Source organism: Gambusia affinis, linkage group LG16, assembly GCF_019740435.1.
Source record: "Gambusia affinis linkage group LG16, SWU_Gaff_1.0, whole genome shotgun sequence".
NCBI lineage: Eukaryota > Metazoa > Chordata > Actinopteri > Cyprinodontiformes > Poeciliidae > Gambusia > Gambusia affinis.
This window is the reverse complement of record NC_057883.1, coordinates 16,278,799-16,293,395: the sequence shown is the minus strand read 5'-3', so window position 1 is coordinate 16,293,395 and position 14,597 is coordinate 16,278,799. Positions and strand designations below refer to the sequence as shown.

General features: G+C 38.4%; 1 protein-coding gene across 5 annotated transcripts in view; it reads right to left on the bottom strand.

Moving 5' to 3' along the window:
- Positions 1 to 14,597, bottom strand: part of LOC122846328 (pleckstrin homology domain-containing family G member 3) — a 36,840-nt gene that overhangs the window by 19,690 nt on the left and 2,553 nt on the right. For all 5 annotated transcript variants that reach the window (XM_044143216.1, XM_044143217.1, XM_044143214.1 and 2 more), the window contains exon 2: positions 11,116 to 11,177. In XM_044143216.1, the coding sequence (XP_043999151.1) occupies positions 11,116 to 11,177 (62 nt within the window). The remainder of the gene's footprint in view (positions 1 to 11,115; positions 11,178 to 14,597) is intronic.

Below are 14,597 nucleotides of genomic sequence, written 5' to 3'. Positions count from 1 at the left end.
GTCTGTTAATTAAGGTTCAATCTAATAAATAAAAATCTATGTAGCACAAACCATCATTAAGCTAATCAATGAATTGCAGGTAATGCCTTGCAGATGTTTTTTTTTCTGGAGTTCACCCCTGTGCATAAAACTTTAAATATTTTCTTTGTACTTAGCTTGAAAGACAGAAAAGTGGCTTTATCAATGCTTGACAGCAGTTTAATGTGTTGCTGGATGAAGAACCTTACATGAGAACACCAACTTTCTTTTTCTTTATGCAGATTCACACACTCCCACCCCTTGGCGTCCCTAATCTTTTCCATGAGTGAGTCAGTATTGAGCTCATGTTGTTCACAGTGGAGTGCTTGATCCGCAGTCCACACCAAAGCTTCCCAGCAGCAGAGTTCCCATGAACAACCTCTCTGGGAGAAACGGCTGAGTTGGCAAGCAGAAGTCGACCACTAGAGAAGGCCGTTTACGCTCTGTGACAAATCACATGACTCGTGGTGTAAAGGGAGTGTACAGACATGAATTAAAACAAAGCATCTGCTTCTATTGATGCATTTGGTTTGAAGTCTGCCATGTGAATACTGCTTCCTCTCTCCATGGCTTCCTCTCTAATAAAGATGCAAACACTGCCAGCAGTAAGAGTAAAAAGCAGTAAGAGGAATAGAACATCCTAAGCGAAAGACAGTCTAAAGCCTGTATTTAAACACTCCTGTATCATTGAAAAGAATAACTGCATCACTTTTGCATGACCAGAGTTACAATGCATGTCAAGCATTGTGGTAAAGGTGCAAACACACTCACGACATATCTAAAACCAAAGCACACTCTTGAATTAAGGACAAGGTTGACCTCTGCTGCGGTTTTGATTGACCACTTCAGATACAGGCTCCACAGGCAGGAATTATCTACAGCTGATACCACACAGACCGCACGTTTTGTGGTGGACCAAGTGCTGCCCATGTGAAAACAAGCTGCGCAAAGGAATGCAAATGACCTGGTTATCTTAGAAGAGCTGAATGCCTGGTTCTGTGCAAAGCAGTGAAAGATGTTTCCAGCCTGCTTGTTGTTTTGAAAAAAAAGATTAGGTCATTTGCAACGCCCTCTCCATCGTCTGTGACTTCCTCTTTTTTGGAATTTTTCTTTACACTATTAAACAATAAACAATAGAGGGGATGGACTATCTCCACACTGAAAAGTATCTGACTTTACTTGCTTGGTACAATTCACATGTGTAGACATTTATTGCGAATTTATTACTCTGAGGGATCTGCACACAGAGTCGCAAAGAGCATTCCTGTTACTGTCCCACCTTGCTGGAAGATGTGAAAAGCAGGATACAGTGTGGATTCAACCAAAGCCCTGACATACTCACAAAATTACAACCATGTTGTATTTTTGCACAGCTCTTTATTTTGCTGATACTAATCTGAAAGACAACAACATATCTAACTGTGATTCTGAGCTCCAGTATCTTTGCTTTCTTTTGTTAGTTTGATTGTTTTTGGAGCCTATGTCATGGCAGTATAACACGAGACAAATAATCTGTGAAAAAAAAATCTAGCTCCCTGCTTTTTCCCAGTGCTACTATTTCTGATTTAAGAAATGCATTGGTCAAAAACCACCAATCAGAGCTAGGAGAAAGGTCTTAGTGCTGTCAATCAAACATGTATAAGTCCTGCTAAATGCTCTAATGGCGGCGAAATAACTTATCATTCCAGATAAACAATTTATCTGCCGTCATCGGTGGATAAACTATTTTGAGAATGGGGGAAGAAAGCAATGGGGCAACAACATAGTGGCAGTTTCTACTAACAAGTAAAAAAAATAAAAAATATTATTTTTTTATATGAGTTACATACTTTTAGGTATTTATGTGTAAATGTGTACAAAAATATCTACTTAAATATTTAAATGTACATATAGCGCATGTGTTATAACCAATGTAAGATAGGTTGTATAGTGGAGGACAAAAGGATGGTAGGACATATGACACTCACAACAGGACTGAATGGAGACAGAAGAGTCATGCTGCGAACCTCATATAGACAACAATCCAAGAGAGACAGATCAGGGAGAAAAGGGGCAGTATTAAAGAAATTTGTAATTCTTTTACAAAAAATTTTTATCTTTACTACAGCTAGAAGAAAGATGGGGGAGAGTGGATGGTAACTACCTAGTCATACCACTGTATATATGTTAGCCAAGGCAAGGCAGTTAGACAACATTCTACTGTAATGATCAACTTTTTTCAAACCTTAATAAGACCTTAAGCCATCAGTGATGAAAAACGAGCTATTTTTAGAAGGATGATAGTTAAAATTCTTGAAAAAAACCCTCCAACCTCTAATTGTAATTCTTGAAATTCCTCTTTGTTCACTGCCAGAGTATGTTTAAAATTTACAGATAAAGGTATGTGAAGAATGAAGCACACACACACACACACACACACACGCGTACCTCCTCCACCCCCACAAACAACTATTTTGGACTTCTAGATCTCCATAGCAACATACTTGAATTCAATTTCTCTGCAGCTATAGAACTACTAATCAATCATATCATTTTAAAATATTACTTATAACCTGAAATGCTTCTTTTTTACTCCTGTCATCTACTGATGCTGAGATGAGCTTCAGCAGGACAAAGCAGGTACAGAATGGGTCTTTTTTCCATAACTAAGACTAAAAGGCTGAGTGACTAATCAGTCTAGACCTAGTAATGTTAGGTCTCCACTTATTTTCCTTCCAGACTGATCTTACCTTTCAGTTAACAGCACAGACAGTTCATAAATTTGTCTGACTCTAACATCAAAGTCATATGCATACCAAGCAAAGCCTTATAGGGCAGACTGAGAGATGAATAGAAACATTGAAAGAAACAATCCAACACCCGGTCATTGCGGGTTTTTTCTTCCCCAAAATGGTTGTTGTCACATGAACAGGATGAATGATCCCTATCTGAAGCTGTCAATGAATGAAAGACAAAGAATACTTTTATTTGAGAAATTCTTCAGCTTGACTAAAAGCTGACTTTGCCTTCCTTGTTAATGACAGACACTCAGAAAAAAAACAATAATATGTTTTTGCAACAGGCCCCAGTGACTCGATCTGGGATACATCAACGTGTCTCCAGTGACTTGTCTGCAGCTGAAGTTTAACACATCCCTTGACAACGCGATAAGCCACAGCTTGCAGCGCTGACGTTAACTGGTAGTTGCACAACACTGAGATGATATGACTTGCTTTTTCTGATCGGATCATGCAAACCAGCCTCTATGCAGATGATCATGCAAAATACATGCATAAGGCAAACAAAATTTTGCTTACTCTGGCATTGAAATTTGCCATAGACTTTTGCCTTACATGATGGGATGCTTTAAAAGCAACTTTTTTCCGGTGAAACGTGTTTTTGACAGGGAGTAACTATCAAAACATGAACAAAATTTATCATAAAGCCTGCTTAATTTCATAGCACAAGTCCTAGAAAACTGAAAAATTCAATCAACAAACTATGATAATCTTTAAGATGCATTAATAATACAGTACTGTAAAAAAGTATTTGCCCATTCACAGATCTCTTCAGTTCTTTTTGTCATTTTTCAGATCAAAAAATTTTTACGTCAGAGGAAAACAATAAGACTGAAGAGAAAAGCAATTTTCTCACAATGACCGTCTAAATTAAGAAAAAAGCGCTAGCTGAACTGACCTGGTCCAATATGAAAAAGTAATTGCACCCTAAATCTAATAACTGTTTGTACAACCTTTGCGGCAACAACTGGTGCCAAGAGAAAATTTGTTCCTGTGTTCAAAAACAATTAAGAATTGATTTAATTCTGACAGATTTGAGGGGTTTCTAGTGTGAATGGCATGTCTGAGGCATCCAGTAGCATCTCAATCAAATTTAAGTTTGGACCTTGACTAGGACACTCAAAAACCTTAATTTTGTTGTTTTAAAGTCATTCAGTGGTGGGCTTGCTAGAGTACATCAGATCATTTCCCTACTGCGTAACTCAAATGCGCTTTAACTTAAGGCCACAAATTTATGGGCTGATCCTTTAGAATCTTTTGCTAAAGACCAGATATTATTGTTTTATTATCATGGGAAGTCATCCTGACCCTGAAGCTAAGCTTGGTCAGCCTCAGGGTTATTTTTGTTGGAATCCTTTTCTTTTTATCGAACCGTTTTCTTTTTCTTGAAATGCTTTGGCAAGTTTACTCCATTATAAAAGTATCACTTTTGTGTTATCAGTCTGAAGAATAACTTCCCAAAAATTTCTTGGGTCATCTAGATGTAAAATGAGAGGAACCTTGCTGTCCATTCAGGTCAGCAGGGGTTTAGGTCCTAAAACCTTCTTATGAATGCAACTTTTTATCCATTTCTAACTGTTGAATCATGAACAATTACATCGACTGAAGTAAGGTCTGCATGTTTCCTCTTGGATGATTTGTAATGCTTGCTTGGAGTAATTTTGGTAGGCCAACCTCTCCTAGGAAAGTTCACCACTGATTGTTTTTTGCATTTGTAAAAATTCATGTTTTTGTCTTTGCTGGGGTCCAAAAGCCTTAAAATGTCCATGTAATCATTTCTTTAGTAACATTCTTTTGTCAATTACAGTTTTCTCAACTATTCTTAACTTCCTTCACCTTGGGACATAAAATATTGCTTTTTTAGATTGCGTAGTCTACTTCATCTTGCCAGACATGGTGGGCAAAAGTACTGTCACATATTTCAATACATTATACATACATGTACATAAGGCTAGTTTTTTCCCTTTAAAATAAAATGATCATCTTCAACAATAAAATTTGTCATTGGTGGCAAAAGTCAACATGAAGCTCATCTTATCTAGCTGTTACAGTGTGACAAAAAAAAAAGAATTAACCCTATGTTAAAAGCAACTTAGAGACATTTTACAGTTTTCAATATAACAATGTTTTCATACCTTATTTTGAAAGTGTTTCCCCAGTGAAGTGAGCAAAGTGAAAGACCATGTTACAAAGGTTTCAAAATCACTCTTCTCAAATTCAATTCTAATTCCCCAAACTTGAGTTACTCAGTTTTATATGACAGGATGAAAAGCGTGTCATCTCGCCATTGAAGGAAGCATTCTCCCATAGAGGCGCACCTTCATGACTAGTTCATCTGAACTTAGCTGGAAGTCAAGCTGTTGCCTGTGTTAACAACTGGTTGCCTTAAATATTCTCTATGCTGAGCTACACCGTGCTTTGTTTTCTAAGCAAATAAGATGCAGAAACAGGAACAACGCAGTCTGCATCTATGTTCAACATGCAAATGCTTATCTGAAAGCTAATAGTTTTGGAAAATAAAAGCCTTATTCCAAGAAAACCCACGTATTACATAACAGATATCAGCCTACAACAGATCTGTCATAAAATCTATCCTTCTCCTTCATTTTTATTTTAAGAACTCAAAAAAAGAGCATTATTTTTTATGTAAGAAAGACAACACTGCGTGGATCCCAGTGGAAGAACATGTTCCTGCAAGTGAAACAGTCAACCTTTGCTCATCCCTTTCTGCTTGATTCATAATGACTCATGTATCAAAAGACGATGAATCTGAACCTTTGAAGGGTGAATCACAACTAAAGACACCTTGTCATATTTCCCAGAGACATCTGCTGCTAAAAGACCAGTGATAGTCATCTTAGATTATGATTTTTATTCACAAGTTTCCTGGTACTTCCAGGCAGTAAGATAAAACAATTCTTTCCACAGGGCTACATTTCTGAAAAGATGAGTTATGTATTTAGATAAAGAGGAAAATTGGCCATATTTACGGTATACCTTATTTAATTTATGCAAGTGCATCTCAAATTCAAATATGACCAAAAGGTGAGTTTATTTCATTAATTAAATTCTAAAAGGGAATCTCTTACTATACACATTTCTAACACAGAGAATAATAGCTTTCAAGTGCTTATTTTTGTTAATAATTATAGTTCATGAAGATCAAAATCCAGTTTCACAAAAAAATTACATGATTACATGAGCCCAACAATAATAATAATAAAATAATAATAATAAATTAAAACAAATATGTTATGTTATGAATTGGTGATCTGGCAGCTGCTCACCAGATTTTGGAACTCTGCTCACGATAAGTCACAAAAAATCATTGCTAAAAAAGTTGTCTGCTCATGCATTGTGATTTTCAAGCATAAAATAATATATAATATAAAACTGAGTGGAAGGAAAATTGTGACAGGGAATAAACACAAAAGCAAAGTCAGGAATTAAAGAGCCACTCCACACAGATGTAGCTGCTCATCCCGAGAAAGAGACTGTGGGCTAAAGTTTTCTTTTCAAATTAAAGTACATTTTTCATTCTGTTCTTCAAAATCAAAGTCCCAGAGTCTGAAGAAGTGGAGGTAGTCTGATTCCAAGGTCAGGAGTAAAGTGTCCACAGTCAGTGGTGATTTGGGAAGCCAAGACATCTTCTGGTGTTGGTTCACTTTGTTTGAATAATTTAAACATCTTCACAGCAATCTACCAGGAAAAAATAGATTGTACTAAAAGCTTCACATTTTCCAGGTGGATTTTACATGTTCCTGTAATGTCAAAAGTGCAAATATTTTTTCTTTAATGACCATGGCTACTGTGCAAGATTGGCCAGATTAATTTTTCAACAATACTCAGACTTAATGAGATGCACCAGACAGAAAACAACAACTAATTATATAAGCAAGTGTGTTAGGATTTCTTTAAGCGGAGTGAGTGACCTACTTGTCCTCTAGGGAATAAAGAGGAAAAAGTTTTGGTCTATGTCTTAATAAAGCTTTTCCACTCCTCAAGATCCATTCACCACTTCCTTTTCAGAGACCCGTTCATAACCTCTGGAAATCTGTTCCTCCCCCAGAGACGGATGCAGGACACAGAGCTGGTCTGAGGTCCTTCAGGAACAACTCCTCCCTACATGGCACTGATGAATAGCCTCCTGTCAGCGAGGTGTGAGGTGTAGGCATAAATGGTGCCTACGCATATTAAGCCTTCAGCCATGCTGTTGGACCATTATCCAACAGCATAGTTCTAAACCCTGGTGATCAGAAACTGAATTCAAAGGCCTGGATTGGTTTGTTATTCCTCAACGGAGAGGAAAGAATTCAGCTAACTTCAAGAGTTTTTGTCTTTAGGCTGTCTTTCATATGCACCAGATGGTTGATGTACAGCTGTGTTTGGCCTTACTGTGGGCTTTTAATGCTCTGTTAATAATTAGCCGACTGGTCTGTAAATAAACCATTCGAGGACAACAGACGGTGAATGCACACACAGATACAAACTGAGCCTGCATTCCTTGCCAACAGTCAAGGTCGAAATGTTCTGGGAACTTTCAGGGAAATTTTGCAGCTCAGAAGTGAAAGTAAATGTGTCTCTGTGAATTTTTGCCATTTATTGAATGTAGTTTTTCTTTATTTTTTTCTGGAAAAGCTATTAGAAAAGGGATTTTCTAAGGAAAAGGACTTCTCATTGTTCCAGTGGGCCGAAACTCCTAAAAAAGGTCAAATCTTATCCTATAAAACTCCTCCGTTCTTAACCTCTGCCTCTTAAAGGATCCAGCCGTGCCAGCTGACCTCAGAGCATAGGCATGTGATGATCCACTTTACAGACTCCTCCATCAACAATACCCCCCTGCCTTCATCCCCTCCAAAATCTCTTCAGGCACTCGCTTGCTGCACGTCAGGCAGGGTCTGGTGAGAAGTCCCCTTTCCTTTGGACAATACACACTTCTGAGGTCTGAAGTCCACTGTAAACATTACCACCAATTTGTCAGTCTGCCCCCAATCAGCTGAACCATTAGTAGCTCTCTGCTGAGTCCGGGTAGTTCATTTACTTAACACATCACACCGTTTTATCAAATGTAGCGTTACACTGGGTGGGAAAGTGTTTTTTTCTTGTGGTTTTCTGCTCTTTGTAAAATTTATAGTCCATAACAGTCAGACTAACATCACTGTATCTTGCTCTAAAGCCTTTTAGGAAACAGAAAAGTCCAAAATGACTACATTATTATACAACAGCTTTCTCTTTTCTATAGTGTCTCACAAATAGGGTTGCTTACAAGTGAAATGACTGCGCTGCAGAGGAAGTTCTTGGATAGGCTTCAGGGAGGCCTTTTAACACCAGGAACCAAAGTAGAAATAGTCTGCAACTAATGTGGGTAATCAGCTGGAAGACCTCTGTAAAAGGAAAGTTATCTTCGAAGGCTGTAAAATAATAAAGTGCATTGTAATCAGGTCTTTTGTTGGTAGTTTAAAGATCTAGGTCAGACAATAACATAAAATAAAGGGAACGTGATGGGTTATAAATTTAAGTTACGATAGCCATGTGGCCATAAAAAGGAATTAGAATGCATTCAGTTTTTCTTATGTTAATGAATAAAGTTCAATAACTCTGACTTATAAAAGACCAATGTGCGTAATTGTGAGACATAAGCAAGATGATACATCTCAAAACTTGTGTTGTATATCTTACATTTCTAAATTGCCCCTTTTACTCTGATAATTCTAAATAAACTCAGTGAAAGCATCTGCCTCATTTGTCTAATCATTAAACTCACTGTGTGTAATTTAATACAGATGTTCTGTTTCAGGTCTTAAAAGGTTGCTGGAGGAAATAAGTGAACAAACTGCATCATGAATACCAAAGAATGCACAAAACAGGTCAGGAATGATTAGATTGTTAAACTATATTCAACAATTTTTGTTAGATAGACCCATCATTTAAAAATAAAAGCAGAATGGCACAACTGGAATCCTACCAAGAAAAACATCCCCAGGAGAGACCAAAACAGATTGTTGATAGATTAATCATGTATCGCAGACATTTGGTCATTGTGAAGAAGCAGCAAAAACCAAGGCTTTGTTGTCAGACTTATTAATAGGAAAATAAACAGAGTTAAATACATGATGGTCCTTGAAGAAACAGGTGGAGGTAATAAGATGGAAAATGAAATTATTCAATTGGTTTGTATACTTTTACTGATTTTAATCTTCCTTAACAAGATTTGCTGAATTATCACATGAGCTGCATGTGATCAACGCTACAGTCAATTAGACAGATGAAGAAGAGTTCCAGTTCACGAAGCCCCCTTAACAAGCTCACTCAAGAGACGCAGCCATCCCTGCCAAGATCCATCTGTGTCCACAATCCTATGTCCACTGGTCTGGAAAAGCTGCTGTGAATGGAGATGATCAATCAGTCCCCCACCCCAGAATCCTTGTAAAGCTGTATGTTCTGCACACGCACTACATTCCTGTTTGGGGTTAAGTAGGTCAGAGAGGAGACTTATCTTCGAGATTGCTTTTTCATGCACCCTCAGGTCGGTTATTGCTTGGTAGAGCCATCATCATTCAACCAACAACCTTGTTTTATTTGTGGGATCTGCAGCTTGATGGTAATCATACTCAGACAAAGTGCTTTCTCATGAAATCATTGCTGTTAACTACATCCAATCATCACCTCATCTAGAAAATACATTACTAAGAGTTTCCCCCCTTAACAATTCCCGATCCATCATTGAACAGGGACCAATTGGTCATATTTTAATATCAGCAGCCTCAAGTGAGCACTAGAAAAGAAATGCATTTGGTGAAGCACAATCTTATGAGGAAATTGAGACAAAATTTGCATGAGGGTGGCACACGTCTTCTCTCGCCAAAATCCTCCTCTTGCTACAGCTGAACCAGAGACAGGAGTGGGGAGAACAAAAAGCCACCATTGACGCACAGATATTCTTCAGCCAAAGTGGAAGTCCAGAGCCAAATGTGTGCAGAAGAGGAGGGGGAGATTGTGGGTTGAAGGACGGAGCAGGCAAACAGATACAGAGAGGTCCTGTGTCAAGACAGAGGCTCGGCGATTGAGATTATAAACTCTAAAATAATACAGAATCTGAGTGGCCCCCACCATACAAGGTCAGCACCACTGGTTAGACAAACCAGCCTGACTGTCAGGGATCCTGACAAGTTCTGGGTCCATGCACTCATGTTCTGGGGGCTACAGTTGTGTGAGAGGAGGTTGGCTGAGCTCCACACAGCCACACAAAGAGCCTCTCTGCCAGTCCGGAGTGTAGGAGGGGAGTTCATTGCTTTCAGTCTGCCTCTAAAAGTCTCCACATTTCCTTTGTTTTTCTGTTGCCATCATTTTTTCCCCTCTATGCGCTGCAGAAGGCCTTTTAAATTAGCACACTGTCTTAAGGGAACCAGACACTGTAAAGCAGCCATCTGTCAAAAGTCTTTATCATAAAAATGGTTGATTTATGGAACGCATACCCCTCTTAACGTTCTCACATTTTGTCAGACTGCAACCTAAAGCTTTAATAACGTTACATTTTATCTGCCATTCATGTGAAAACACAAAATAGTGCAAAAAATGAGGAAGAAGGAAAATGATGGGAGTTTTTAAAAGGCTTCACAAAAAAGAACCAACCCCTCCCCTTAATGTGTATTTGCTTTTTTTTATTCTGATACACCCAAATGAAATCAATTGGGAAACTAATTAGGAAAGTACACCTGTTTTGAGATTTTCCAATGTTTTATTGGCTCCAGAGGTCTTTGGTAGTGGTTAGACAGAAAAATGAGTTGTGAGTAAGAGAGAAGATATTTGTGGTGCTTTTAAACACTGTGGCAACATGTACAGTAAATGAGGTTAAACACAAATGTTTAAGATTTAATGCGGTATAACTCATGAAAGTTTTTTTCATCCATCATGATCATCACTTTGTTTTCTGTATGAGACAGCTCTGTTGGATTTTGAGGTCTGGGTTAGTAAAATAAGTCTCACTTTCCCAGTAAGAATGTCAGTTTTTTCAACTACAAGTCTGCTGTAGCACCATTCTAAGGGATCTCTCGGGATGATTATACTTGGAAAGCTTTGTATTTATTGAGGCGTGACAAAGAACTATTAACTACAACTGTAACACTATTATTAGTAGATGTGCAAAGCTGGTAGAGACATACCCAAAATTACTTACAGCTGTAACCACAGTAAAAGGTGGTTTTGTCACATAAACTCCCAATAAAGTACATTGATGTCTGTGGTTATAACATGACAAAATGTACTACTGTGGTAAGGCACTGTACGTGTGTCATAACAGAGAATACTCCTCTGATCTTACCTTCCCCCATTTGGCCCTGGTGGTGAGTGGAATGGGAGCCCTCGGGCATGGCACACAGGCCTCTGAGTTGACAATAGAAAACACAAATATTCAGACATGATCCAGACACTTCCAGCCAAGATGTACAGAGCAACAATGTTTATCATTGTCACCCTTCTGGGCTATAAACAGCATCCTTATTTTGTCAAAGGTTTCTTCTTCTCTCCAGACTGCACACAGTGAACTGTGATCTTATACAACAGGGGAATTCTTCCCATTCCACTGCTCGCTACTCAGACATGAGACATGCATAGTGTAGCCCTGCGGTAGAGGTAAGTAAAGGAAATGCTGATTCGAGCTGAATCTAATCAGTGTGAAAAGATCAAGACAGAGTTCTTTGGCAAAGAAATATAATATCATTTAGTGATTACAGATCAAATGGAAGCATGTTACTTACTGTTAAAGACTAAACTGATTAACATTATCCCTTCAGCTTGCTTGATTAAATTTATACTAAATCAAAACCTGTCCCAGTCATCTCGCAGGATTACGGGTTCACATCAAGGATTCTCTGATGCCTTAAGCCAGACTGAAGCTTTCTCAGGCCTGAGCTCTATGCCTCTGGACTCAATGTGCTGCCACTTTCACACAACTTCCCTTTTCAGCAAATTAACACATTGCATGAGAATTGTCCCTTTGCGGATCCGGGTGAGCCCCAGGGCCTTTTTTGATGCCACATTCTTTGGCCAGATAGATCTGAGGAGAGCAGGAATTCTTCAGGGATTAGGATGGGCATTGTTCCCGCTACATCTGCTGGCCACTGTGCCGAGCTGACAGCAAGGCCAGCTGAGGCCAGCCGGGCCAGGCGAAACCCGCTGCCAAGAGGTTCACCAATTAAGATGTGCAGGAATGCGGGGATATAAGTCACGGAGCTGGATGTGGACATTAGGATCACTGCTTCAGACAAAGGCCCCTCCAGCTGCAACTCGGACTAATGTAGAGCTTGTAAAATCTACCACTGAAACTATTATTATTTGTTACACAAAAGATCCAAATAAAACCTGTAGTGTGTTATGCACATTGCACACACTGTGAGACAATACCACATTTTTCTACATATGTTTTAGTTTACTTATCTATAATTGCCAGAACTGTACAATATTTTGACTCAAAATAATTTGAATTTTGCTTTACATTCATTAATGTTTCTTTGAAATGTCACCCCAACATTTGTCCCCTGATTCAAATGTCTTTTGTGGCTTTTTAGTGTTTAAGAGGGGTTTGAGGTTTTATCATACCATGTTGTAATTTAAAAATAATTGAAAATTTAAAGCAAATGTATGAAACACATTTATTTAAAACAGCTTCCCACATCTAGTTTTAAAACAGTGCTAGTTTCCAAACCTTGACTGTCCTTGTTTTTGTTTTTTTCACTCCACTGGCATTTCTTTTTTGCCAGTGGAGTGGTTTCCAAAGAGCCAGATTTGTCTTGAAAGCATGTAAAAATGTTACACTCTCCTTTCAGGCAGCTAAGCATCAGTGCACAGCAACACTTTAGGGAGAGGTAGCACTGCATTGCACTATGTTCCAACATCCTAAAAAAAATACTCGAAAGCACATTTTTTCTAACCTCTCATTAAAGAGGACTATAAAACATAGAACAAGTATGATGTACATTTTTAAAGTTTTTAGGTTGTATATTTTTAAAACCTCAGTATGGCTTTCTTCACATGTAAAGCTTTAGAGTCTAAAGCTTTTGACTAGGCTCAATTGCTTTTTAACAACTAGGTTAGTTTGTGAAAAATGGAGGCGAACCACTGAAAATTTGGCTTTCAACTTATCTCGGCGAACACTGAGCTAATAAAATCCTTAATAATCCCTCCCACATCAACCCCTTAGCTCTCCCGGCCTAATTTTCAGACCAAAACTATGCTAATCTGTCTTTGGTCAAGGACTGACTAGACTGGGAATAATGGGCTCAAACCTAGAAACACACAGACGTCTGGGTGTCCAAATGCTCTTCCAGTCTTATCAAAGGCTCTATGGAGTGATTATAATCAGGGACATTGTAAACTTTTAAATTGCCTTACAAGGAAACAAGTACAACTTTCAGAAAAAAGTTTAAATCTTTGGATACTACTTGGCCATTTTTAATGCTTGGTTTTCCAAAGGAGGGCGAAGGACCAAAATATTCAATCCTAAAGAAAACACTAGATACAGCCATACATTCATGCCAGGCTCACCACCTGTGTCTGTACTAAATACAATTTCACACAAATGGAGAGCATTTGGTTCCCACAGCTGACGACTGCATTACCACAGCATGAACCTCCCCACATGGGAATTTTCAACTTGCCCCCTAATTAGATACAGATGCCACAAAACCAGTCTGATGGTAATGAACAACAGGATGGGCAAAGGATCGTTTCTTCAGATGAGATGATAAACTTTCTTGTTCTTCTGCTCCATTTAGGTGTTGAGGACCGAATTGCACCTTTTATCCAAAATAAACAAATGATTGAGGGAGATGGATGTAAGCTCATATATGTCACTCAAGGAAATCCAGCAGAAACAGAGTTGTCATTTTGCAATGACAACTCTTTTTTGCAAAATAACTCAAGATCAATCAAATGTGATGGTCAAGTCTAAACATCAGTTTTCAAGTTTTACCCGAACACTAAATATGATACATTGTAAATTTTAACTATACTAATGAAAATAAATCCAGAATTTCCCTCTCAATTGAAGTTATGATGCATCTTACTCTGTCTGTGACCTTAAAGCATGTTGATTAGGAGTCTCTGCTGATTAGATTTAAATTCCAATTTACAAAGAAATTTGTATAACGAATCCTCTATTGTTTTTACAACTCAAAAGTAAAAACTAATCAAAAGCAAAAAGAGCCTAAATATCTCTCCTGCTCTTCTCTGTCACAGCATGAGATCTACCATATGGGACATTGGAAGGATGACATAAGTACTCTGGAGCGTCTTGAGGCAGTCACCCGCTCTGGCTTGAATTTCTCTTAAAAACACTGTTGGTCAGGACAGATATTTGGGTCAATGACGAATAAAAACCTAACCTGGACTTGGGGCTTTTCAGAGTCAAAGAGTGATGGAGTTTTTTTAATAAATCAAAACTTGTGGGGTGTTTATCTTGCTTGACCTCTTTGTTACCCCATTTAAAAGCTTCTCTGTGAGTGCCCTCTTTTCCCACATTACTCCTGCAGTTTGTTCTTTGACATGCAGGCTTTAAGAGACCAACAGCTTTTCATTCTCTAGAGAAAACAATACGCCCTGAAGGCCACTCTTCAACTCAAATAAATCCACAGACTAGACAAAAGACCCTAGTCCAACCTTCACACAGACACACAGCCCATAACAAACCTCTTATTTTCATCCACTGCATTTGTAAATACGCCAGGAGGATGTGATTCAGCCAAATGAACAGCCAGGGGGCATGCAGCCCATATGGCACACCTACATTTCAACTCCCCAAATAAC